This window comes from Thermobia domestica, chromosome 5, assembly GCF_964235325.1.
Source record: "Thermobia domestica chromosome 5, izTheDome1.hap1.1, whole genome shotgun sequence".
NCBI lineage: Eukaryota > Metazoa > Arthropoda > Insecta > Zygentoma > Lepismatidae > Thermobia > Thermobia domestica.
Genome location: NC_137458.1, coordinates 312088362 through 312115134, shown reverse-complemented (window position 1 = coordinate 312115134; position 26773 = coordinate 312088362). Strand labels below are relative to the sequence as shown.

At 36.7% G+C, this 26773-nt stretch overlaps 1 protein-coding gene across 2 annotated transcripts in view; it reads right to left on the bottom strand.

The window, feature by feature from the left end:
• LOC145684962 (clotting factor G beta subunit-like) overlaps positions 1-26773 on the bottom strand; it is a 163444-nt gene that overhangs the window by 59866 nt on the left and 76805 nt on the right. The window contains exon 2 of one of the 2 annotated variants that reach the window (XM_081757314.1): positions 7174-7277. In XM_081757314.1, coding sequence (XP_081613440.1) covers positions 7174-7266 — 93 coding nt within the window. In that variant the 5' untranslated portion in view covers positions 7267-7277. Of the gene's footprint in view, positions 1-7173; positions 7406-26773 lie in introns of those variants that run through there. The other variant, XM_081757313.1, reaches the window with a different exon arrangement.

Here is a 26773-nt window from a genome sequence, read left to right as displayed (position 1 = left end):
CTCGTTTCCGCCATATATATATGTTGCCTTTAAATAGTGTTGCCACGAGACGAGACGAGACGAGACTTCAGGCTGTCTCGCCTCGTGCAAAGCATGTCTCGTCTCGTGTCTCGTCTCGAAAAAATGTGCTCGTCTCGTCTCGTGTCTCGTCGCGAGAGGTTCTGTCCCGTCTCGTCTCGTTTGTCTCGTCTTGTCTCGTAAAAAATATAGCAGCATACCATGGGAACGAAAGTAAAATGTAGCAGGCTGCATCATGCTAATCAAGATACAACTAAGTTACAAGTATTACCCAGAACACACAAGACAAGAAATGTCACGGTAGCTACACCGTGAAGCCTTCACCTCTAGTGTATGTGGTAGTTGGTTCGATCTCGGTTAGTGCCATGTGAGCTTTGTGATGGACAAACATTGAATGTGTGTGGAGACCGCGGTGGCTCAGTGGTAGGGCGTTCACTTGTGGTGCTTGGTGTCTCGGGTTCGATCCCAGCCCCGCCAAGTGAACTTTGTGGTGGACAAACACTGTGTGCGTGGGTTTTCTCTGGGTTCTCCCGTTCCTCCCACTTTCTTCATTCCACCATTTCATTCATTACTCATCATCACTGTCTCCTTTAGCCTAAGCGGCATAACCGTGGGACGTAAAACTCAAAGATTTCATTTCATTTTTCGAATGTTTGTCTTTTCTCGAAGTTGTCTAGTATCCTACCACTTCCTTCATTCCACTAATTTTCCCATCATCATCCATTCGGACAAAGTTGCCTAAAGGTCTTAAAAATAAATTCAAATAAGCTCACAAGGTAAGGACAAATAGTTTACAAGATAATATATCTCTGCTGTTAGTTGTCTGAGGCTTCTCGACCCTGGCTTTTTTTTTTTTTTTTTTTTTTTTTTTACATTCTGAAACATTGAATATACAGCAAATTGCTCATAGGTACGTCGAAGATGAAGACACTAATGTCAAATAATGTTTACACGACAAGCAAAGTTCGATGTAAAGGTGTCACCATCCCCGACACTATCGTATACTATCAGCCCACTTCCTTTATAGTGTCTATATATATATATATATATATATATATATATATATATATATATATATAGAGAGAGAGAGAGAGAGAGAGAGAGAGATGGAAAGATATATAGATAAATAGAGAGATAGATATGTGTGTACACTTTGATTTCATATATTCCAGCCTTTAGGTTTCACAGTGTTAACCCATAACAATCCAAAAACTACTTTCCATTTTAGCATGTTTAGATTTGTTGCAATTATTATTTTTTTTTTTAAAAAAAAAGTTCGGAACCAAATAATTTTATTGAGTAATGGAAAATATTTGATTGAAATTTTATATGTTACTGCACAGTAAGCTCTACTTAAAGTGCCATAGTAATGGGAGCTGAACGATACATCGGACGAAAGAATGCTTGGGGCCAGTCTTCATCTTTATAGTTCAAATCTGTTCCCATAACCGCGGGGTGTGTGTTACTATGTGGTGGCTGCCCCGTTTGTGTAACAAACTCGTGACAGTACACCCAGATTAGCTAGTGGCTAAAAAGTTGATTTTTGGTTGGCCATTTTGGATTACAATTTCTTATATTATCGTGGTCTATTCGCAATCATACAACGTACATCTTCATACCAAGCCGAGCGGTCTGCGGCAATAGACCATGGCTTGAAGGCCCTGGGTTGAGTACTGGAAGGGTCATGTGTATGGATTTTAACAGCATTTGTTTTTTCGTATTGTGTCAGGGGGCGAAATCGTGCGGGATAAAAGGATTTCAGTCTGAAAAAAATTGGAGAGAATATCCTCCCCAGGATACTTTCATGGGAGTAAGGAATTAGTAAAAATATAGGATATACATCGTATAGCAGGTTTAAAAATATGCTCTGGGTATCCTATTTCTTTTCTGTTAATTATGTTCTCCTATGTTCGAATTTTGATCATTCTCATGATATTTTCTGCTTTCAACGGAGTTCCATGAATATTATACCAAATGTTCTTTAAACTTATCAAGTTCGAGAGGTTTTATATGCCTGTAAGAAACAATTTCTGAAGATAATTCAGGTCCTAATGAATATTATTCACTGGGAAAGGGAAGTATTCCCCTCCTCTCAACATGGAAGCAGAAGGCAATTTCGCACTCTGGTCAGATCAAACATTTCCGCGTAACAAAACGAAGGTCCCCCTGTAAAACCTCTTCACCTAAAGTGTTATTGTTAGTATCATAAATTTGCTGAAAGCAAACAATTTGAAGGGTTCGTCGATAATATCTTTGCTTTCTTTGTCCTTCGCCCGCCTTCCAAACGAAGAGGTGAATTTTACAACATGACTGCTGTATAATAAGCGAGCGATTGGTAAAATGGTAAAAGTATGTGTATGTGTATGTGTGTGTGTGTGTGTGTGAGAGAGAGAGAGAGAGAGAGAGAGAGAGAGAGAAGACAAAATTTTAGGTGCAAGATGACATACTTCAATTGCCGTTTTCGGTTCATAAAGCAAAAAGAGTACCGCCACCAGAGAAAAAAGACAAGTGTAGTCTGTTCTGTTCTCTTCCGCCATCTCAGCCAGAACTTTCAACTACAGCCTGTAATGAGTGTAGACCTTACCCAGTTTTCAAATTGAATAGATGGTGGTGGTAGTTCGGTTTCTTGACCTTGTAAAAACCTGCCCTGTCTTTGATTTTGTTTGTCATCATTCCAGCCAGAAATAAAAAAAAATGAGAATTCCTCAGTTTACAGCAAGGGGAATTGGGGACAAGACATTAAGAATGATATTCCTGGAAGCTCATGTATCACGATTGTTTCATTCAATAGACAGAGGATACTTTTCTATGAAGGCTTTTCAACATGTTTTCTCACAAATGGGATTTTCCTTTTGGAATCTATATGACCACTGGCAATTTCAACCTTGGCCATTCCCGCCAGCGTTTTCATTTTCGAGACACGAGACGAGACGAGACATTTCACGAGACCACGAGACGTCCCGTCTCGTCTCATGTCTCGTCTCGTTTTCGAGACGGGACAAGTAGTCTGTCTCGTCTCGTGTCTCGTCCAAAATGGTTCTGTCCCGTCTCGTTTACGAGACGAGACGAGACACGAGAATGTCTCGTCACGTGGCAACACTACCTTTACACATTGCTATCTTCATATGTAGACATGTAGTGTGTCTGTCGCTTATTTTTCTTTAAGTCGTTGCTTGAGATTTATATTATACAATGTTTACTTGCTGCTCGTATGGGTGTACAAATGGGAGTGAGAAGAAATTCCTCGGAACAACCTTTCACAGGTAAAAAAAAAAATCACCAATCATAGGATACGTATGGTTTCATGATTTTGTTGTATAGACAGATCCTCTATTTTATAACATCCTTGGCGATACCTCCACGTGACGTCAACGACCGTAAAGTAACCTGGGAAAAATGAGGGGAGAAAGGCTGAATCGAGAGTCCACTGAACGAAAGCAAATGAAAAGTTGTTTGAATTTCCTTTTTTCTTAATATTCAACTGAAACAAAGCGATAGGTACTCCATAATCGAAAACATAGTGAATATATCATCTTTTAGATAAAGAAATATGTACTTTAAATTTTTAGACCAGACAAAAATGAATGTTTATCTTAGTTTAATCTGTGTTCTTTGTATGATATTCTTACCTATTTTCTTAGCTAATTTTACAGATGAACATGATTTGGAATTTGACTGCAAATTTCTTAATATTCATAAATGATTCTGCTGGATCTTAAAAGCAATATACTCATAGTTTATGTGGAGTATGAGTGGAAATTATTATTTTTTTTTTTTTTCGAGCATTTTCTTCCGAGGTTTCAGGATTTCTCTTATGCTGATTTTTGGATCAAACGATCCAATATGTTTCAGACATAAATTTTCCCTTAGGTTTTATAACTAGAGAACTACATACAGTGTAGCTAAATCCAAACTATCATTTAACTTAGCATGATGTTCTTATTCCGTAAAAAAAAAAAAAAAAAAAAAAAAAAAAAAAAACCTGAAATTAGGGGTTGTTCAAAAATTTTGTGGTCCCTGATCCAAAACCTAATTCTTGGCCAGCATCGCAATTTTTTAATCCATTTTTGGATCATTCATAAATTCTTGTTTTACTAATCTTTCAGTGATCTTCTGTCAATGAATTTTTAGGTATTGTTTTATGAATAAATGTTTCTGTATGTTCCGAACTAGATCTGACATAATTGGCCTTATGCAGAGACGTTTTGACGTCTGATTAACACCATACTACGAGGTTGACTAACGAATGGTTATCAAATTTGTATTCAGAGTCTCTGATTAAGAAGTTGTATTTGACGAAGTTAATCACATGTGACTAATTAATATCGTGCAGAGGCTAATCTTTTACCCACGGTTTAGCGTGCGACACATTTCGTATTTTGTATTTCATGTATTTTCATTTTTACAGACTACGCATGCGCTCATCTACTTTTCCGTAGTTGTCACATTTATTTTTCTCACTCGATGCATTCGGGTTATATAAGTTAATCATACCCAAATCAACTTTTTAGTTGTACTCAAAGTAGACTATGAATACCAAAAAGTTCACCTTCCTTAGTAAAGAGCTAGTTAGTATGCGTGTAACTAGTCTGTGACTAAACCTAGATTAACGAATTCTTTCTGAATACCGCCCAATAAGTCCTAAACTTGCTCACACCCATGTACAATTGTGACCAATACTAGTGATTTAGGTCAAATGGCTCACACTTGCAAGTTGCTCAAAGGCTAATTACTTTCAGTACGCTACTCCCAACAATCTCTCTCTCTCTCTCTCTCTCTCTCTCTCTCTTAGATGTAAGCATTTCTTCCTAACATTTTTGAGTTTCGGCCAATCGGCAACAAGCATTAGTTGACTTACTTCTACTACTTATACTTGTAATAACTGCTAAATACGGTGTTGTTAGTACAAAGAGAGGAAAACATCCTAATTCTACGATATGACAGCGGAATATTCCAATAGAACACATTCATAGTTTACATATTTATATATATACGTAGCTAGATTAATATAAATTCAAACTATAATTGGATTCTTATTAATAGCAAATTTTTTTAACATTGTAATAATGAATATTTTTCTATTGGAAAGTGTATATTTCATATTTTTTATTCACCCATGATTGATTTGGTGTCCTTAAGCAAGGCCAGTTCTGTCTAGAGGAAAACCCACGACGGTATTGTTTGTGTAGGGAGTAAAGTCTCGAAATTTACCAATAGGGAATCACCACGACAGGAAATAGCCATGAGGCCATTAAAAATTAACGGTAAGAAAAAATTAGCGGTTAAAATTAGAGTTAACTTCAAAATTAACCAATTAAAATTAAAGTTAAAAAATGCCATTTTTTAGTATTTACAATCAAAATTGTTTTGACTTATGAAAGTTTATATAAAATTTAATGGACAAAATTAAGAGCATGTGAGAATTAAAAGACTATTATGAAAATTTATTGTTTCAAAACGAAATTATTTATTAATCAAAATATTATAGAATTGTACAAAATATAATCAAACACGTATTTTTGTATAATTTTCGAATATCTCTTAATTCTACGAAAACGCAATTTTTAGATATTATATAGATATACATATTAAAATATGGTATTAATGATTAATATATATCATGTTAAAATTACGCCAAACACCAATACATGTAATAGTCTTCAATACTGATGATTTTCAATGTTAAAAACTCCGTGAGTTCATAACCCACACTTTAAGGCAAGTTGAGATCATTTTGGACCTTAATCCACTTTTGAAGAGGAACTGTCCGTGAAGTTTTTGAAATAAGCCACATAAAAGTTCTTGCAGAATATCCATTTCACATGGTTTTCGAGAAAAAAAAAACGATTAATTTTTAATCGTAACCGTTTTTAAAGAATTATCAATTAAAAATTAATTCCTGTAAAATTTAATTGGATAAACTAAGAATTAACAAAACTTGTAACAGATTAATTTAATTGTTAATTTCAAGCGATGCGATTACAAACCTGCTATTATTATAGTTTTCCAAACAAGAGTATCTCTACACAACGTATGATCTCTGAATATCATATAACCAGGGTCAGCTCTACGATTTCTGCAACACGTGCATTTGTACGGAGCGGCAAAATCTATCATAATTATATTATTTAAAACAAATATTTCTTGTTTGAAACATACTTCATGATGGTGGTAGTTAAATTTACTAAACTGCCCTTCTATTTGAATACTATAGTAATAAATTATATTTAGGTCGCATTAGTTTAAAATCACATGGACAGTGCTAAAGCAAATGGTCAAACAAATCCCAGCATGAATTGCTTGTCCATTTAGTTACTTATCACAGTTTTGATATGAAAACTATTGTTGTCTTTTTCACAAACAAGTTCCTTATCATTGAGGGTGGAAATAAGTTTTTTAATTTTTTTTTAACAGACGTGGAAGGAAAATCAAGAAATAAAGATAGACGAGTTAGTTACATTGGAATTGGAAGCTGATATATTGAGATTGAAGGTTGACATTGAGTTCTACAAAAAAGATCAACATCTTTCCTCTGCAGGTGTGTTTGCTTTATCTTTCACAAATATAATAGATTATTATTTATAGAAATAAACTGACACACGAGATTGTATTTGTAGTGTGTAGGCCTTTCTGAGTGCAAGTGCACTTTCCGCTCCTCTCGTTATTCATGATGGGGTAGCACACTTTAAATCGTCGCTTTTAAGATTTGTTGTTTCTGTAGAAGGGGTGAGGGGCGGCAAATTGCCTAGGGCCGCCTCTGCATATAACTTACTTTACTTTTTTAAAATTGCGAATTACAGGTACTGTTAATAAAGAAAGAAAAAGCTTTCCTAGTTTTAAACACAAACATGATTAATAAAAATTGTGGTGCAATTGGATAGTTCAATGTAGTGTGATTTAGAAACAGATTAACGTGTTGGAGCTATAGGGCCTTATGCAGAGTCGTAATGACGCGTGCTTAGAGCCATACTAAAAAGTTCGAATAACATATGTTTCCTGCAGGTAATCAGGCTTTTAGCATAATGCTAATCATACGTTAAAACGACTCTGCATAAGGCGGATAATGTTTGCTATTATTCGATTACCATATGGCAATATTGTTTAATTGTTTCTGTTGATGAAACTATATTAAATTAAAATGTATTTTATAAATACCTCCTCGTCATCTTCTTCGGCTGTTCTCACAATATCAGTTGTGGCAAGCACTGCCCAGAGGAGCACCAACAACCAGAACATACGGTTGGCCATTACATCAGCACCTGCAGCGAAAGCGGTAGCTAAATAAAAGAAGAAGAAACAGCGCACAGCATAACAAAACAGAAGAAAACGAAGTAAATGGCTGACAAAACAACTCTTTCCTCACTTTTGAGTCATTTCATAATGTTCACTGAGGTATAACACCTCTCCATTAACTTGAAAGACAATGAGATTCCTTTTAATTGTGTGATTGCTATTGTATTCAAGAGGCATTTCTTGAAAGCTGTGTTGTTGTGTGACATACACATTCTGGTCTTTTAATAGACGCTCATTGGCTATTAGAATCCATGGTCATGTGACTGTGATGAGCTTCCAAACTTTGATTGATCAATTACGAGGTATCTCTTGTTTAACACGTTCCGACGATACTAAAATCATAACACATACCTAAGAGGCCGCATCACGGCGAAATTAAAATACCGCTAATTTTACAGTTATTATGTGATATCTTCGAATAGATAGAAGATAATGGAAAAGTGAAACAAGGGTTCGCTAGACAATATTATTTTACATGAGATACCGTTATCACGACTCATTTATCTGGTTTCGATTTCCAGCCATTTAGAAAATCGGCATTTATTTTCGCGTTTCTAAATGGCTGCAAACGGAAAGCTGCTAGGTGACACGTTGACACGTGATAACAGTACCTCATGCAAAATAATATTGTATAGGGAGCTCTTGTTCCAGATTTCGATTATCTTTTATCTATTTGAAGATATCACATAATTACTGTAAAATTAGCGGTATTTTAATTTCACAGTGATTAGGTCTCTTAATCTTTTATTTTATTATGTTAATTTTGAACACAATTCGCCGTTTCTGATTATTTTTACGAACCAACTATTTCGAGCATATAAATGAAAAATGGGGAATTTTACATATAAATATCAACAGTAATTACATACCGAAAATTTGAAATAAAACTAGCTTTATTGCTGGACTATCAGAACAGAAATGTAATAACTTAAGTGTTTGACTCGTTATCTTGAAATGGTTCTTTGTCTATATTTTAATGTTATTGCACCTGTTCAATTCTTGTTAGTTAATTATCCAATTAATAGAGACGCAATTTGTGGAGAACAGTATGTGTCTGCTGTTTGAATTACCGTATCTGTGATTGGTTTTGTTTCATTCCGTGTGCAGTAAATCATAATTATAACTTTATATGTTTTCACTTTAATGAGGTCATAATTATTATGAAATTTTGAGCTAAATGCCCAAGTATTTTTCTGGTTCAATATTGAATGATCTTAGGAGGCATTAAATCTGTAATATAATATAAATATTTAAAAAAAAATGTTCAGTGGCTTTTCAGCAATTGATCGTAAAGATCTTTTAAAGTCGGTAATATGTTATTTCCGTAATAATGTCTTCTAAGTCATTAAACTTATTCGGCTCTGTACTGCCATAGTTGCATCAATAAAACTGCAAGGAGAATAGAGGGCGCGGTGGCTCAGTGGTAGAGCGTTCACCTCCGGTGTTTGGGGTCCCTGGTTCGATCCCAGCTCGCGCCGTGTGCTTTGGGCTTTGTGGTGGACAAACACCGTGCTCGTGGGTTTTCTCGGGGCTCTCCCGTTTCCTCCCACTTTCTTCATTCAACCATTTCACTCATTTCTCATTATCACCGTTTCCTTTAGCCTAACCGGCATAACCGTGGGACGTAAAACTTAAAAAATTTCAAACTGCAAGGAGAATAAAGCTATGCAACGCTCAATATATTACAAGATGCCCAAAAAGGTTTCTGCCTTTGAGCATAGAAAAGAAAGCAAACGCATACAAGGTGTTTGCATAACATTTATTCAGGAAAATAGCCTCCATCCTCTTCTACAACCTTTTCCCATCTATGAACAAGTCCATAGATGCCACTTTTGCAGAAACTTGTATCCTACCAATCAAAAATCTGCGCCACTGCGCTTTCAACTTCTTCCCGAATTTTGAACTGCCGATTGCGCATTAATTGTCCATGCTCCAAAAAAAGATGATAATCTGATGGAGCAACGCCTAGGGAGTAAGGATGGTGAGGCAAAAGTTCCCAACCAAGTGACGAGACCACTTCCAGGGTCATTCTTGCTGTGTGAGGTTTCGAATTGCTTTGGTGGTATAGAACTCCTTTTCTGTCCACGAGTGCTGGCTCTTTTTTGGGCGATTTTGGTAGCTACCGTTTGCAGTTGCGTTGGGTAAACATCTTTTGTGGTAGTCTTACCACTTTCTACAAACGCAAATACAGTCTTCCAGCAGTAGTCCACAATACACACAGGATTACTTTTGCGCTGAAGGATATTGGGTTTAGCAGACAAAGGCATTGGGTCATTGGCTAGCAACTAATGATATGAGCACTTCTTGTTGTTATAAATCACCCACGTTTCATCGCACGTCAAAATACGATCCAAAATTGGACAAATTTGTTCCTACTCATAAGGAAGGATCACGCAGTGGTCCCGCAGAGATCCGAACGAGTCAATTGTGTTTACATTTGATATGTTATAACTAGACGAATCCCAAAGTTATTGTAATATAAAAGCTACAAAGCTGGCAGAATAGTTTAAACCGGGTCATTTGTTCGGAAACGGTTGGGTAAATGGAAAACTCGGTCAACACATATCCCATCATTTACACGGACAAACTTTTTTGTATAAAGATGTTTGCCCCCAAGGTCCCTCGCAGGATCCCAAACGGGGTCCAACTCAAAATCTTCAACGCCTTTGGCGTGGGAGTCCCGGGTTCGATTCCCGGCGGGAGCTCATGTGGTTCGGATTCCACGTTAATCAGTAGGTCCACGTCTCATATAGCCTCGCTGCTGAAAGGGACGCTAAACTAAAATCAACTCAACTCAACTCAAAATCTTCAAATGACAAGGGGGTTAAGTAGCACATCGTTTGAAAGCTGTTGTAAAATGAAAGAAAATGGAGCAATTCTCGACTCTCTACAACAACCCTGTGCAAAATGGCGGCAAGTCAAATGTAAAGAAAAACTTAATTGAAAAGTCCATGGTCATCCCTATAAATCGGAAACGGTGAGACAAATGTGAAAATAGGAAAGGAAATGTGGCATTATTTTCAAAGTACAACAATTTACGTTAAAATATCTTGTTCCAGGGTGCCCACAGGGTCCCAGGTGGGGTCCAACTGAAAATTTTCAAATGGCAAGAGGAGTTAAGTAGCCCATCGTTTGAAAGCTTTTGTTATATGAAAGTAGATGGAGTAAGTCTCGACTTTCTACGACAAACCTGTCCAAAATTGCGGCGGGTCAAAATGTAAACAAAAGCTTAATCGAAAATCTATGGCCATCTTTAATCCAAGATATCCGCTTAAAACCTGTCATTCATAACGATAGAAATCTAAACCTCTATTTTTTGACTATTATGTATTTAGAAACAATAGGAAGAGTAAAGAACAATTGAATTTAGATTCACTTCAATTATTATTTCATTCGGTAAGAACACATATATGTTTTGTTTTTAATGCACGTTCGTCACGGTTCTCTCGATATCATTTACGTGAATATAATGAATATGCGATGAACACACAACTCTGACTTCGTACTCATACTGCTAAACAAAAGTTTAATACCTTTGGGTATTTTTCTAATTTTGTTCTATGTAGTTCATACATAAAGGACTTGCTACTGCACCAGTCAGTTTGGGGCTCTATTGTAATGTATTCGTGATGGTTTCATTTGTATGTCATTCGTTGGTTTGATTACAATATTTCAAGCAATACCAAATATACAAAAAAAAAAAAAAAAAAAAAAAAGAGAGATTCATTTACAAGATTGGCGAGCAGTACCAAACCACGTATAAATCATTTCGAACTGTTTCAAATTTTGTTGGTGTGGTCTCAATATTCCAAGAAATAGCATATTTATATAAAAACTCATTTTGCACGCTGGTACCCATATTGAATTACAGATCATACTCTCTGATATTTTGTGGATATCTACTATTAACCATAAACGTAAATACCACATTTCGCTTGTCCAACACCAGTGGTTTGAGCTGAACATGCGTTCAATACATAGTACGGCATTATGAACTCAAGATGTCGCGTTTTTGAACATTTCGCATATTTTTTTCACCTACTAATCAACATTAACGCCAAATTTGGTTTTTCTAGCTTCAGCAGTTTCGTATGCCTATCCTTTTGATATAAGTTTTAAGCGGCCATCTTGGATTCAAGCTGGCTATACATTTTCGATTAAGCTTTTGTTTACATTTTGAGCCGCCGCAATTTTGGACAGGTTTGTCGTAGAAACTTGAGACGTGCTCCATCTTCTTTCATTTAACAAGAGCTTTCAAACGATGTGCTACTTAACCGTCTTGCCATTTGAAACTTTTTAGTTGGACCCCACCTGGACCCTGTGGGGACCCTGGGACAAGACGTTTTAATTTAAATCGTTGTACATTGAAAATAATACCACGCTTCCTTTCCTGTTTTCACATTTGCCTCACCGTTTCCGATTTATAGGTGGGCCATGGACTTTTCAATTAAACTTTTGTTTACATTTTGACCCATCGCCATTTTGCACAGGGTTGTTGTAGAGAGTCGAGACTTGCTCCATTTTTTAAAATTTTACAACAGCTTTCAAACGATGTGCCCCTTGACCCCCCTTGTCATTTGAAAATTTTGAGTTGGACCCCGTTTGGGACCCTGTAGGGAACCCTGGGGCAAAGTTTTTAACTCCAAAAAGTTTGTCCTTGTAAATGATGGGATACGTGTTGGCCGAGTTTTTCGCTTACTCAACAGTTCCCGAACAAATGACTTGGTTCCAACTATTCTGCCAAGTTTTTATTATTATTATTATTATTATTATTATGGTTTTTACATTATAAAATATGTTGTAACTCACGATTTCCGACCGATGGCACGTATAACTTTGCGATTCATCTAGTTATAACATATCAAATTCAAACACAATTGTCTCGTTCAGATCTCAGTGGAGCCACTGCGTGACCCTCCCTTGTCAGCAACGATGAGGAAATGTTCAGCCCCCGGAGTCTGTCCGCGGCAGTCGGCTCGTGCGGGACCCACTTGCTCATCTTCCACGATCGTCCAAACTCATGTAAACGTAAACGTATGATTTCATCACTTACCCCAAATCGTTGAGCGAACTCCTGACTAGGGATGGCCAGAACCGGTTCCTGGTGGAACCGGTTTTCGGGTCTGAACGGATCCGGTTCTAGAAGATCCGGTTCCGGAACCGGTTTTTCGGATCCAGGTCTAGAACCGGTTCTTCGGATCCAGATCTGGAACCGGTTCTGAAAACAGAACCGGTTCCTAGCAGAACCGGTTCCGCTGGAACCGAAACTTTGTGACCATCCCTACGCTAAACCCGAGCTGCTGGCAAGCTGTGAACAATATGCTAGATGAAATGGTGGAAGCGACAGGTAGGCACCCAGGCGGCGGCAGCTTGTCTCATTTGGCTAAATAAACTGGGTAACTGGCAAACTCATTGGTTAAACAGGCAAACTGGCCAACTCATTTGGCTAAACACCCACTGGTGGACCAATTTTTTTTTCTGGGGGAACAAGCGGATCTGGGCGGGGAAGGCACAAGCGCATGGTCCTCTTTGCATTATTTTTGAAGGTGAACTTTATCCCTCCTTTACTTGTCTTTGGGGGCTTTCGGATCCAGTCTGGAACCGGTTCCTATGATCCGGTTCTGGAACCGGGTTTTCAGATCCAGATCTGGAACCGGTTCCTAAGATCCGGTTCTGGAACCGGGTTTTCAGATCCAGATCTGGAACCGGTTCTTAAGATCCGGTTCTGGAACCGGGTTTTCGGATCCAGGTCCGGAACCGGTTCCAGAACCGGTTCTGAAAACCGGATCTCCGAGAACCGGTTCCTCGCGGAACCGGTTCCGCCGGAACCGGAACTTTGTGGCCATCCCTACTCCTGACACGTCTGGTTCGAATTCTCTTCAATAGCTGCGTTAAGGTGGTCTACAATTGAGTGATTTTAGTCTCCCAGATCGAGGTTTATCTTTAAGGCTCCGAGCAATAGTCGAACAGATCTTAAACCACGTACGTGAGGTTCCTTCGCTAATTATAGCCTCTCCAAATGCCTAGCAATTTTTTCTTGCTGCTTCACAATACCGTGCTGTGGGGAGGGTGAGCAGGGAGACGGGCCTGGGCGACGAAGTAAAGGGGGCGCAAAATTCAGTAGAGAAAAAAGGACTGGAAAAATTACTTGGATTATATGTATGGGGGCGTCGTCGTATACTCTCGCCCCCGGGCGCTGATTTACCACGGCATGACACTGCTGATTCAGTACCTTTTGTGCCCAATTTGAACTTGTAGAGTAAACAAGCACTAATCGCTGCATTTGACACAGCTATAATTTACACTGAATATCTCAATTCTCACAACTAAATGCAACGTGTTCTCTACGACAGCCACTTAATAAATATTCAGACAAGAGCACACACACATGTACCAACTACATCATCTCCGATTGCACGAGGGGGGAAAAGCACCGGACATTTTGCTTTACGGCACGCAGTGTTTTGATCACCTGGTATATTTGCTTGTAAATGCTGTGTAACAAAAGAAAAGAGAAAAGAAAAAAACAACTCAGATATATAAAAGCTAGCTCGGTAATGTTTCTAATACTACCATATCGCATTGGAGAGAAAGAAAAGCACGAAGTACAAAATATTGGGTTGATGCACAATTTCATAACGTTTAGTATATTAATGTAACTTTATTGACGTATGCTTATTCAGTTCAACAATTATATTACTTGGACATTAAACTCCAAACGTCTCAGCCTCTGTGCCAAGCTAATCTTAATAATAAACTCTGCTAAATACAGTAAAGAGGATCACACGAATGAACTTTTCCCAGTAAGAAAGAGCTACGAGGATTGATTAGAAAGTAAGGTTACAAAGTAAGAAAGAGCTACGAGGATTGATTAGAAAGTAAGGTTACAAAGTAAGAAAGAGCTACGAGGATTGATTAGAAAGTAAGGTTACAAAGTAAGAAAGAGCTACGAGGATTGATTAGAAAGTAAGGTTACAAAGTAAGAAAGAGCTACGAGGAATGATCAGAAAGTAAGGTTACAAAGTAAGAAAGAGCTACGAGGGATGATCAGAAAGTAAGGTTACAAAGTAAGAAAGAGCTACGAGGGATGATCAGAAAGTAAGGTTACAAAGTAAGAAAGAGCTACGAGGGATGATCAGAAAGTAAGGTTACAAAGTAAGAAAGAGCTACGAGGGATGATCAGAAAGTAAGGTTACAAAGTAAGAAAGAGCTACGAGGGATGATCAGAAAGTAAGGTTACAAAGTAAGAAGAAGCTACGAGGGATGATCAGAAAGTAAGGTTACAAAGTAAGAAAGAGCTACGAGGAATGATCAGAAAGTAAGGTTACAAAGTAAGAAAGAGCTACGAGGGTTGATTAGAAAGTAAGGTTACAAAGTAAGAAAGAGCTACGAGGAATGATCAGAAAGTAAGGTTACAAAGCCTGCAGTGAAACGTGTATATATTATTTCATACAACAAATACAGCCAACAGATAGTACGTACATACATAGGGTTACTTTTTGACATAGTCTTCATATCTTTTGAGGTACTTGTGGTATCATGCGATGAGTTTCAAGATTCCCTTCTGGTAACAATTCTGTCTTTGTGTGTTCAGCCACGTTGTCACGAAGTGTTGCATCTCCTTGTCTGAAGAGAAGTGACGGCCTCCTAGGTGCTTCATCAAGTACGGGAACAGGTGAAAGTCGTTTGCAGCAAGGTCCGGGCTGTAGGGAAACTAGTCGATGATGTCCCACGAAATGGCTTCAACAGTGTGGTGGTCTTCTGGGTTGTATATAGGGATGGCCACAAAGTTCCGGTTCCGGCGGAACCGGTTCCGCGAGGAACCGGTTCTCTGAGATCCAATTTTCAGAACCGGTTCCAGATCTGGATCTGAAAACCCGGTTCCAGAACCGGATCTTAGGAACCGGTTCTAGATCTGGATCTGAAAACCCGGTTCCAGAACCGGATCTTAGGAACCGGTTCCAGACCTGGATCTGAAAGCCCCCAAAGACCCGTAAAGGAAGCACAATGTTCACCTTCAAAAATAATGCAAAGAGGACCATGCACTTGTGCCTTCCCCGCCGAGACCCGCTTATGCCCCCAGAAAAAAATTTTGGTCCACCAGTGGGTGTTTAGCAAAATGAGTTGGCCAGTTTGCCTGTTTAGCCAATGAGTTTGCCAGTTACCCACTTTATTTAGCCAAATGAGACAAGCTGCCGCCGCCTGGGCGCCTGCCTGTCGCTTCCACCATTTCATCTAGCATACTGTTCACAGCTTGCCAGCAGCTCGCGTTTAGCGTAGGGATGGTAACAAAGTTTCGGTTCCAGTGGAACCGAGATCCGAAGAACCGGTTCTAGATCTGGATCCGATGAACCGGTTCTAGACCTGGATCCGAAGAACCGGTTCCAGACCTGGATCCGAAAAACCGGTTCCGGAACCGGATCTTCAAGAACCGGATCCGTTCAGACCCGAAAACCGGTTCCCCCAGGAACCGGTTCTGGCCATCTCTAGTTGTATACGGTCGCGCGTTATCGTGAAGGAAGATAATGCCCTCGGTGAGAACTGCTGGCCATTTTCTCCTGATTACTTCGTGCAATCGTGTCAAGGTCTCACAGTATCGGTCAGCGGTCACTGTGCGTTCTATTTCCAAAAAAAATTAACAAAATAACTGACTGGATTTTTTTTTTAGCGAGATCAGTTTTCCAAACGAGTCGCCATTTGTGTTTACCTAGAAATAGTGCCGTAGGCAGTGTCGGACTGGCCAAGTTGAGGGCCCTTGGTGCGGCTTCTTAAAGGTCTCCCATACTCACCTACACACACACACACACACACACACACATATATATATATATATATATATATATATATATATATATATATATATATATATATATATATATATATATATATATATATATATATATATAGTACAAAATAGATTGCAAAAAAGTTAAAACCCCCATTGAATGTGAAAAATATGTTAACGGATTAACCTCTATACTGAGTATTATATTGAGATAATTGCTCTTGGTATTTATTGCACGAAATAATAATAATAATAATAATAAAAATAGAATTCAAAAATTCGTTTTCATTCAAGAGTTCCGTGTAGGGTAACGGACAAACTAACTAACAGTACAATCTTATATAACCTCCTCCTGTGTGATCCTAATAAATATTCACGCTAATAGATCGTTACCAGCGATATCGCTTGTCTTTACAACCAACCCATTTAAAATCTGCATAAGCAGTGGTATCTGAACAAACCGAAAACTAAATATTAAATGTAAAATATTGGAGTATTTTTTTTTATTAAGGACAATTTTAACCTATTTTTTTTTTTTTTTACAGCGAACTATAGGGCACGGTGGCTCAATGGTAGAATACGGTGACTTATCTCGGGTGCGTGGGGTCCGTGGTTCGATCCTCGACCAAGTAAATTTGTGATGGATAAGATCGCGTCCGCAGATTTTCTCGGGCACTCCAGTTTTCCTTCCATTTGCTCATTCCATCAGTTCTTCCAATTGCTTTAATCATCGTCTTCCTTAGTTTAAGCGGTATAAGCGTGGGACGTTAAACTAAAAGGATTTCATTGCATTTCATTCAGGGGCGGATCCAGGACGGACTTCTGGGGGAGGGGAGCGATGGGTTGTAATACTGATACCTAGAGTTACTTTTAAGAGCTTCAAACTCTGGGATAGGTTACTTATTTCGCCCTGATCGCCCCCCGCTGGATCCGCCACTGCAGTGGCTTCGGTGGAACTACTAGTAATTAAATAACACAAGCGCATGTCGTTAAATAAAATATTTTATTCTTAAACACAACCAACACTCACTCACTTAGTAACGTACTCACATCCATTACGAATGATAGTGTTAACTATCAGGCGAGAAACTTGACAAGTCTAGTTTTGTTTTCGACATTCGATATTTTTCGAATCTCCTGGGCAACATTTATTCACCTAAATGTTAGATTTCAGACACTTTTAGTATTATATGATTCATAATATAAAAAAACTAAATGGATAAAGTGACTGTGTGGAAGAGCATTTATTAACATTTAAAGATAAGCAAGTCATTACGTAATCTACTCTAATTATAAATATGATTTAAATGTAGCCATATCACATCTTTCACGGACTAGTGCCGCAGAACGATTCTGATACCTTCTAGGCATAATTTTGTACATACATTTCCAAAACGAGACGAGAAATATTCGATCTACGAGAAAAGTTTTCCGACAACTGAGACGAGACGTCCACAAAATCTAGCAAACGAGATAAGTAAACCTTATCTTTCGTCCTTTCTCTTTAAACCTTATCTTTCGTCCTTTCTCTTCGCCGAAACTAGTAAAAGACTATCTGCCAACCTTGTTGCAGGAGCGAGAACAGATAAGTAGAACTTATTTTTCGTCTTTTCTCTTCGCCAAAATTAGTCAAAGTCTATCTGTCAACCTTACTGGAGGAACGAGACGAAATAAGTAACCTTATCTTCGCTGAAACTTATCAAAGATCATCAGCCAACCGTATTGGAGGGGTTTGATGCCGTACCTATAAAAACGTTGTAGGTTTGAGTTGAAGAAATCACTAAGGCAAGTTTCAAGAACAACTTCATCAAGGAACACTTCTCCCTAAATGAGATAAAGGAGCAAACTAAAAAAGTGTGAAAATCTATAGGCGCAATGTCGTGAGCACAGAGAAGATAGAAACAGTTTTTCAGCTGAGGTTTTGAATAATTTCTTTGGTCAATTGCTTGAATGTGAGAATACATTATCATGCAGCAGGAGCATTGATTACTAGTCGTTTTATTCGTTTGTTATACACGACAATAGACTAATAACCATTTCATTCCTTTAGATCAATTCATCGTGAAGAATTCCTGGTTTGTACCACAACTCGCACAGCTTGATATTTTGTGAAAGAACCATTCTTTGCACGAGAAGATGCATTTTTTTTATTGGGATTAACTAGTACTTTCCTTGCCACTTTTTCAGCAATGGCATCAACTCTAAACACAGCACAAATTCCTTTCGAATCCATTCCGCATTTAATGCTTGGCTATGCTCGAAGATCTGAATGTAGCGGAAATGTTTAGCTTTGTTTATTGCAAAATACACAAACTGTATCAGAATTAGAGTATATCGTGTTTTCACCAACTCGAAATAATCAATAACAAAAGTAAGTTACAAATAACCGTTCGCAATGCTTATTGTCAACCCATAAACTAAACGCTAGGAATGTTGCACCGATCCAATAAAAATAATAGCGATTTGACTCTGTTTCTTCAATGGAAGTGGAATTTATAAAAGATGACAAATATGTACGAGGGATATTCAACAATTACTATCCCTGATATAGAAGGAGTTAAATAAAAATGTTGTGTTTGTAGTATATTGTACTCTAAAGCTTTAAAAGTAGGTGTACCAAAGTACAGGGCAATGTCATAGATACTGGTTGTGTTCTTTGTGTTTTACTGGTAGCAAGTAGTTACAGATTGTGAAAATGAAAAGAAAAACTAAAGTTTTCGCCATGGCCAAATACTTCTAGATGAAGAGCCTAATATCGACGGAAATGTACGCTAATATGGCTAGTGTGCTGGGTGAGAATGCGCCCTCGTATCAAGTGATAAAAAAGTCACTTGAATTTCGTTGTGTAAGGCAAGGTTCTGGATATGCTGTGAAACAATGGCCTACTGAACAGCCGCCATCTTTCTTGCCAATTCTAGCTCCTCTAGAATATATGTGGATGAAATGTATTTCTGTAGTGGGTAAGTTTGTGGAAAAATAAATTACCTTCTAAGTATGTCAGAACAATAAATATTGAACACCTTTCGTAATATTTATCATAGTATTATATTAAAAAATAAATTTGGTCAAGTGTTCAACATTACATCATATACACATTCATATTAAATATTTTATGGTGAGAGACATTCAATGCAGTTCTAGATGGTCAACATTAAGATGAGGATTTGCTTACTTGAAATTCATTCATTCAACTAGTTTGAACTGTTAGAATTTTAGCCTTCTTTCTTTCTTATTTTTATTTTATTAGTGGTTTATTCTTTACTTTGTAGATTATTTATCACCGTATAGGCAAGTCTTGTTCAAAAATTCTGCTTACTTACCTGTCTTTATAAAGAACGTAGTATTACAAAGGTACAGGTAAAATAATTCAGTATTTTCGGGTCAAATATAGATTAGTGTTACTCATTAGACAATAAATTCCTCGTCAAGACTAGAAACTAGACAAGAAGTGGTGTTTCAAATTCGAGATAACAAGCAAAACAGTTGTCTCGTTTTCGAGTCGAGACGAGAAATTTCTCGAATCTCGTGGGCAACACTAGTTCACCCAAGTCTTAGATCGAAGATATTGTTTCTGTGTTACATGATTGACAGCTAAAACAAAATAAATTGATAAAGTGATTGTTTGTGTGTTACATGATTGACAGCTAAAACAAAATAAATTGATAAAGTGATTGTTTGTGTTACATGATTGACAGCTAAAACAAAATAAATTGATAAAGTGATTGTTTGTTACATGATTGACAGCTAAAACAAAATAAATTGATAAAGTGATTGTTTGTGTGTTACATGATTGACAGCTAAAACAAAATAAATTGATAAAGTGATTGTTTGTGTGTTACATGATTGACAGCTAAAACAAAATAAATTGTTAAAATCATTGTACGAACACAATGAAGAACATTTGTCGACGTTTACAGGTAGGATCAACTCAAGTCATTATACAATACCTTCCAATAATAAATATAGCTTAAATGTTGTTATATCATGCCTTTCGTGGCACTCTTATAACATGGAAAGATTCTGATAACTTCTATATAAAGTTAAGAAGAAAATCAGTGTATAAATTTTGTGTAACATTTACAAAATGAGACGTGAAAAGCTTGTCGAGAATCGAGACGAGACGAAAAAGAATTCAAGAATCGAGACGACATTAGAATTTGACGAAAAATTACGAGACGAGACGAAAAGCCGTATTTCTCGTTTGTTTGTTTGATTTACTCCCGATTTATTTGATTTACTTACGATTTGAGATAAAAGTACAAAACTTCTTAACGGAAGATGGATGGACAGAATTATGTGAATAAAATTGTATTTGTACATTAAAATTTAAGTCTATATTACCTACCAATAATTAGGAATGTTAAAAGTTATCTTTGCTATATGATGGCAGAGGATTTGTTCCACATTTTACCTTTATCCATAATTTCACAAAATTGTTTGAAGTTTCTCTTGTGTATTCTTGTTGTAAATATTTTTAAAATACATAGGATATTTATACAGTAAATACATATAGGTTATTAAGCTGCCCTTTGTAATACTTTTTTAATTATTGATAATATTTTTAAAACGTTAGTTTTAATGTTTACTAATCTACCTTTGTCCTTAAATCTACATTTAAAATTCTTACAAGTAACAACTGATACAAGTAAAGTCAATAGCGGATATTGCTATTAAGTTTAATTGTCCTTCAAAAGCCTTATCTTCATTTAAGCTTCATCTTTTGAATCAAAACAAGGAATACGGTTGCTTAGTAGTAGAACGCTCACCTCTGAAGTGAGATGACCCTGGTTTGATCCCGGACCACGTGGGTTATGATGTGTAACATTGTGGCCGTAGGCATTCTCGTGGTTCTCCAATTTCCTCTTCCATTCTCACTTAAATAATTCTTTGATAAATATTAACTTTCATTAGGCACCTGCCACCTTTAACAAACAGGGCGTAATTGTGCGTGGACGCTAAATTAAATATTAGTATCATTTCAGTTTTGATTGAAAATTCCTTAATCTCAATATTAAGTTTTATTGTTTAATAAGTTATTTATTTTTCTTTATGTTAAGTAATTACAGTGTTTGACGTTGTAATGATGAAAATAAAAACTTATTGATATTTAAAAATTATCTAGAAAAGTTTTAAAATTCAAAAATTTCTTTCGAACATCACAATCACTAAATGTTCACGCTAATTACATCCTATACATTGGCACATCGTTTCTCTCTCTAAAAATAACTTTATTTTATGTATTTCCATACATACTACTAATCAAAATACAATGTATGGAGAGTTTTCATTGAAAACATTACTGTACTGTATCAGTTAAGTTGATAACGAAAACTCTTATTCGTTACAAACGATGCATTATATTGCAAAATAACAAAATGTGTTACCTACATTTTAAAGGTTACATATCTTATTCTAGACGTCAAGAACTAATCACAGAAACTTCAACATTTACATTAAAAGCATGTATCTGCTAAAACCGTAAATACATAATGAATAGAAGATAATTTTTCCATCTTTACTACAACTGGGGAACGAAGTGCGGGGATTGGGGAACAACTAACAGCTAGAGAAATTACAGTTTAATTGATTATTCTCCTGTGAGAAGTGATGTGTCTAAGAAATGACAAATAACAAATATTTGTCATAAAAAGAGATGTGAGACAAATCCTCCGCAGTTTTGTGTTAAGTGTCCATATTGGTAGTAACTCCAATAGGTCCCAATCACTTTGAATCACTTTTGTGATAAAAATGGATTTCAACTAGAATATTTTCTCTTTGTCATCCTCTTCTTCATAATTGTTTTCAATCGTGGAAGGGCTTTCATTAAGGTGATAAATTATTTTATTAAATTGTATTCTTATTAGCTAATCCTTTTGATTTCCTAACGACATCACATTGTTGTTGAATTTTTGCTCTTTCACTTTCTTATGAAAACTTTATAACCGAAAGTGTCATGTTTTGTGAAGATTGAAAATTATATTTTAAAAGAATACTAGACAAGTTATATGTCAATACTCCTTGAAGTATCGGAAAGCAATTGTCTCTGTAATGCATCATCTGCACATGAATATTTTTTAAATGCGACAGTTGTTAAGTAAAAATATTTATTTATTCTATCGAAACAAATTATTTGAATTAATTGACTACGAGATGCATTATTATGTAACTTTAACTAACGATAATATTATGTTGGATCTCTTAGATATAGGATTACAAAGTAGAAACTCGATCTAGTTGGCTAAAGAAAGAAGTCAATGGAGAGCTTTACAGAACGCGGCATTCAAACTTTGGGTTCCATAAGCCATAGAGTTAGTTAGCTCTAGTTAGAGAAAGCAGAGTTACATTTTAGATCTTACATTAACAAAGTATCTAAACTCAAATTACCTTAAACCATGAACTTGACGTTTAGCTAAATGCTAAATATTGTTCCAACATAAAGAAGCAATCTTACATTGTTTTGATTCTATTTACCACCAAACAGTCTGTTCTATGTCAGTCAAATGTAGTCATTATTTCGTGGTGATTACGTTAATTTTTCACGCTTAAAAACCTGTGAGTGCAGACAAATAGTCTGTTTCCTTGAGACCAGAGCAAATGCAACAATCATTCATACAATAATTACAATCAGTTTCAAATATTAGCTGAACATTCATCCACACTTCATTACTACACATTCCATTGGAATACGTGGAATTCTTTCCTTAATCACGTGTCTAAAATTATGGTGTTTTAGCTTCAATCAAGTTGTAATACTCACATACGTGTCTTGTTATTACTGACGTTGTCATTAAATGTTCAACCTCCTCTCACAATTACCTTCCGTTGCGACACTCAGCTTGCACATCTTTGCTCTCAATCACCTTGGCGTTTTAGTATTAACCTCTCATTCAGCACGACACTTGTATTGTTGTTGCTATCACTTCTCAGATTCTCATTCTATTGCCAATAACGTCAAGATTCTTGTTTTACTCTCAGTATTATCCTCAGACGCATGTTTAGGAATTATAAGTAATTGCGATGCGTCGTGAAGCTTGACCTAGTTTTACAAATTTCACCACCCAACAGAATACGAGGATTTGTCCCAGTTGTCAACCCCCACTCATGAAATTTCGTCAATGTCGTCTCTAACGCTGTACAGAGAATATCTTCTGCCGTGCAATGTTGTTGGATTGACGCTAAGTTTCGTTTTGTTCTTATTGTTGTTGTTGTTTCATATTTTTGCAATTTTTATTGGTACCGGTCAATCCGAATAATTGTTAATATTTGTGTTATAGTCCTTTGAATGCTGATTTTTTTCACTCTTTTGCCATGCCCTCTAAGTTTGGCAACATTGTTGGTGCACTTCCCCATCCCATCCCAGAGTTTGAAGCTCTTAAAAGTGGCTCTAAATACCAGTATGACAACCCACTGCCCCCCCAGAAATCGGTCCTTGATCCGCCCCTGATTCATTCTGTATGCCATAATACATATACGTTTGCCTATTGAGTTTTCCTAATTTGAATTTTAAAGTGTAACAATGTTTTTAATCGGGAAATTTGAAAAAATCAAAAACAACATAACGACTAAGCATAAAAGGAATATGTAAACTTTTGTACGTGGTAGAGTGCAATTTGGAAAGAATGTTCGATAGAGATGCTGTCTCTCGCCTACATTATTTAATATCTATCTAGAAGAGATAGTGAATTCGATAGGGATGCTGTCTCTCGCCTACATTATTTAATATCTATGTAGAAGAGATAGTGAATTCGATAGGGATGCTGTCTCTCGCCTACATTATTTAATATCTATCTAGAAGAGATAGTGAATTCGATAGGGATGCTGTCTCTCGCCTACATTATTTAATATCTATCTAGAAGAGATAGTGAATTCGATAGGGATGCTGTCTCTCGCCTACATTATTTAATATCTATCTAGAAGAGATAGTGAATTCGATAGGGATGCTGTCTCTCGCCTACATTATTTAATATCTAACTTATCTAGAAGAGATAGTGAATTCGATAGGGATGCTGTCTCTCGCCTACATTATTTAATATCTATGTAGAAGAGAGTGAATTCGATAGGGATGCTGTCTCTCGCCTACGTTATTTAATATCTATCTAGAAGAGATAGTGAAAAAGAGCCTACAAAATGAAGACGGCATTTCAGTAGGAGTAAGAATGATTAGATGTATAGGTTTGCAGATGATATAGCGCTTGTTGCGGAATCTGAAAAGAAAATCAATAGGATGTTACAGAACTTGAGGAAGGGTTGTGAAGAACATGGGATGAAAATAAATGTTAGAAAGACAAAGGAATGGTGAGTGAAATGAAGCGTCGGTGTCAAATATAGAAGTAGGATTGCAGAAAATTGAACGGATAACTAGTTTCGATGCCTGGGTAGTATTATAAGTAATGATATGAAGTGTGAACGTGAAATAAAAGCATGAATAGGAATGGCGAAAGAAGCCTTTAGGAGAAAGAAAAGACTATTTTGTGTGGCCTTGAAGAAAGAGTTTAGAAAAAAGACTTATAATGTGCTTCGTATGGAGAATTGTGCTGTAGGGGTCAGAAACATGGACATTACGCAAAAAGGATGGAAAACAACTCGAAGCTTTCGAAATGTGGTGTTGGAGGAGAATGAAAAGGATTAGCTTAGTCGAGCGGAAAGCGAATGGGAGAGACTTACAAGGGACATCATCCAATTGTCCGGCTCCGATTTCAATGAAATCTTTCTAGCTGATAGAGGACATATATGTATTATTTATGATGACAGAAATTTTTGCCATGGTGCATGTTTTCTATTTTTTATAATTTTTAAGAGTTGTGATGTGGTTATTAATGATTACTGCAGAAGTCCTTTACTAACCTTTGTAAACATAGCGTTAATGAAAGAACAACCATGTAGATACATATAAGACCTAGGGGGAAGTTGTATGGTAGGTATGACCTTGACGGCAGCCATCTTGAAATCCACCATTTTGAATTAAGGTCAATTTTTTAAAATGGGAATAGGGTGATACGATGCATAATTCCGGGCTAGAATTTAATCAGGAAGACAATGGTGAAGCTAGTTTTGAGATACACCTATTTGGGGAAATTACAGGCATTTAATTCTTCGCTTTCTACGTGCGAAAGTCCCTTACCTCCGCTTCTAACCCGCGTATTAATGATAATAAGTGTATAAAAGGTTCTGTAATACATATTATGTCTAGAGGGAAGTGATACGTTAAGGGTATTCTTGACGGCAGCCATCTTGAAATCCGAAATTTTGAATTAAAGTGAATTTTGAAAAATGAAAAAATGGACACCTCATTTTAATAGCAAATTTTCCCAAAAAGCCAATGGTATGCTTATTTTTAATATAATTAACCAGTGTGAATTTAGGACTGCTTCTAATGAGCACCAAATGTCCGTTATTCGATCCTTCAAATTGGCAACACTTCTAATTTTCACCGCATGTTTTAAGATTCCAACTGGCACTTTGCAGTTGTTGCCATGGCTCGTGTTTTCTAAATTTATCACATTTTTAAAGATTTGTGATTTGTCAGATCATGAATAGTGCTGGGATAAGCATCCAGCAATCTTTCTGAATTTTGAAGGCTGCCATGTAATTATTTATTTCCTATACCTGCCTTTCAAAAACTCGTTTACTGGCATGAATCATTGCACAACGAAACAACTCCAACTTTGCATTCAGGTAATACCGAAGACGTTCTTTTGTTTTGTCTTTTGTTTTGTTTTATATTTATTTCTTTATTGTATATTTATTTATTTATTTATTTATTTATTTATTTTCTATGGCAATTTTTTAGCTAGTCAGACAAAAAAATCATCCGTTTTCTAGCGATTGTTGTCGATGATTCATGACTGTAAAATTTATAATCAGTATTGATCGGGCACTCAATTAAGTTACATCTCCTTATAAACAACTAACCTGTTTTCATATTATGTTCATGGTATCCTCGTCGCCAAAAGTGCCTTTACATCGCCGTGACGGGTATGTGACCGCGCAGTACTCCAAGGAAGGGATGGTTGCATAAGAAATTGTGAATAATTTTGAAGAGTTTTTATTTTGACTAGGGAAATAACGTATGTATAAGGAGTCAAGGAACAGATTTAAAGCATCAGTACACTGTCATCTCTGAAAAGATTCGTATTTTCAGTTTTTCAGTTTATTATCTTCTATGTTCAGTTAATAACTGCTAACAATTGCTACTAGCGCATGCCACTCTTCAGGAATTTACTACGACATGTTCGCAGGACACTTTTCTAAGTCCTAAATGTATGCGTCAATAATTTCTTTCGTCTCACTGTCCTTATTTCAGAATGGAAACTGATTACGCTGAACGTGAATATGTTTCGCTGTCGTAAAGCAAGGTCCGTAATAAATGTAAATAGGGTTCTTCTTATTAAAAAAAAACACAGATGTATTTATTGTTTGTATAGCACAATATAATACAGTAACTAAGCAACATGATAATCCTTAACACCAGCAAGATTTTTCCAACAGGAGGGGGCAGCAAAAGGCCGATATAGAGTTTTTCGATTTATTGCGCTATATATATTAAGTAGGTTCTTAGCCCTGTGTCAAAAGAGTACGGCTCAAAAGGGCCCAGGTCAAAACAGTCCGGCGTGAAAAAGGCCCGAGACAAAATTATCCCGCGTCAAGAGAGCCAGGAATAAAGCGACAAATCGTGAA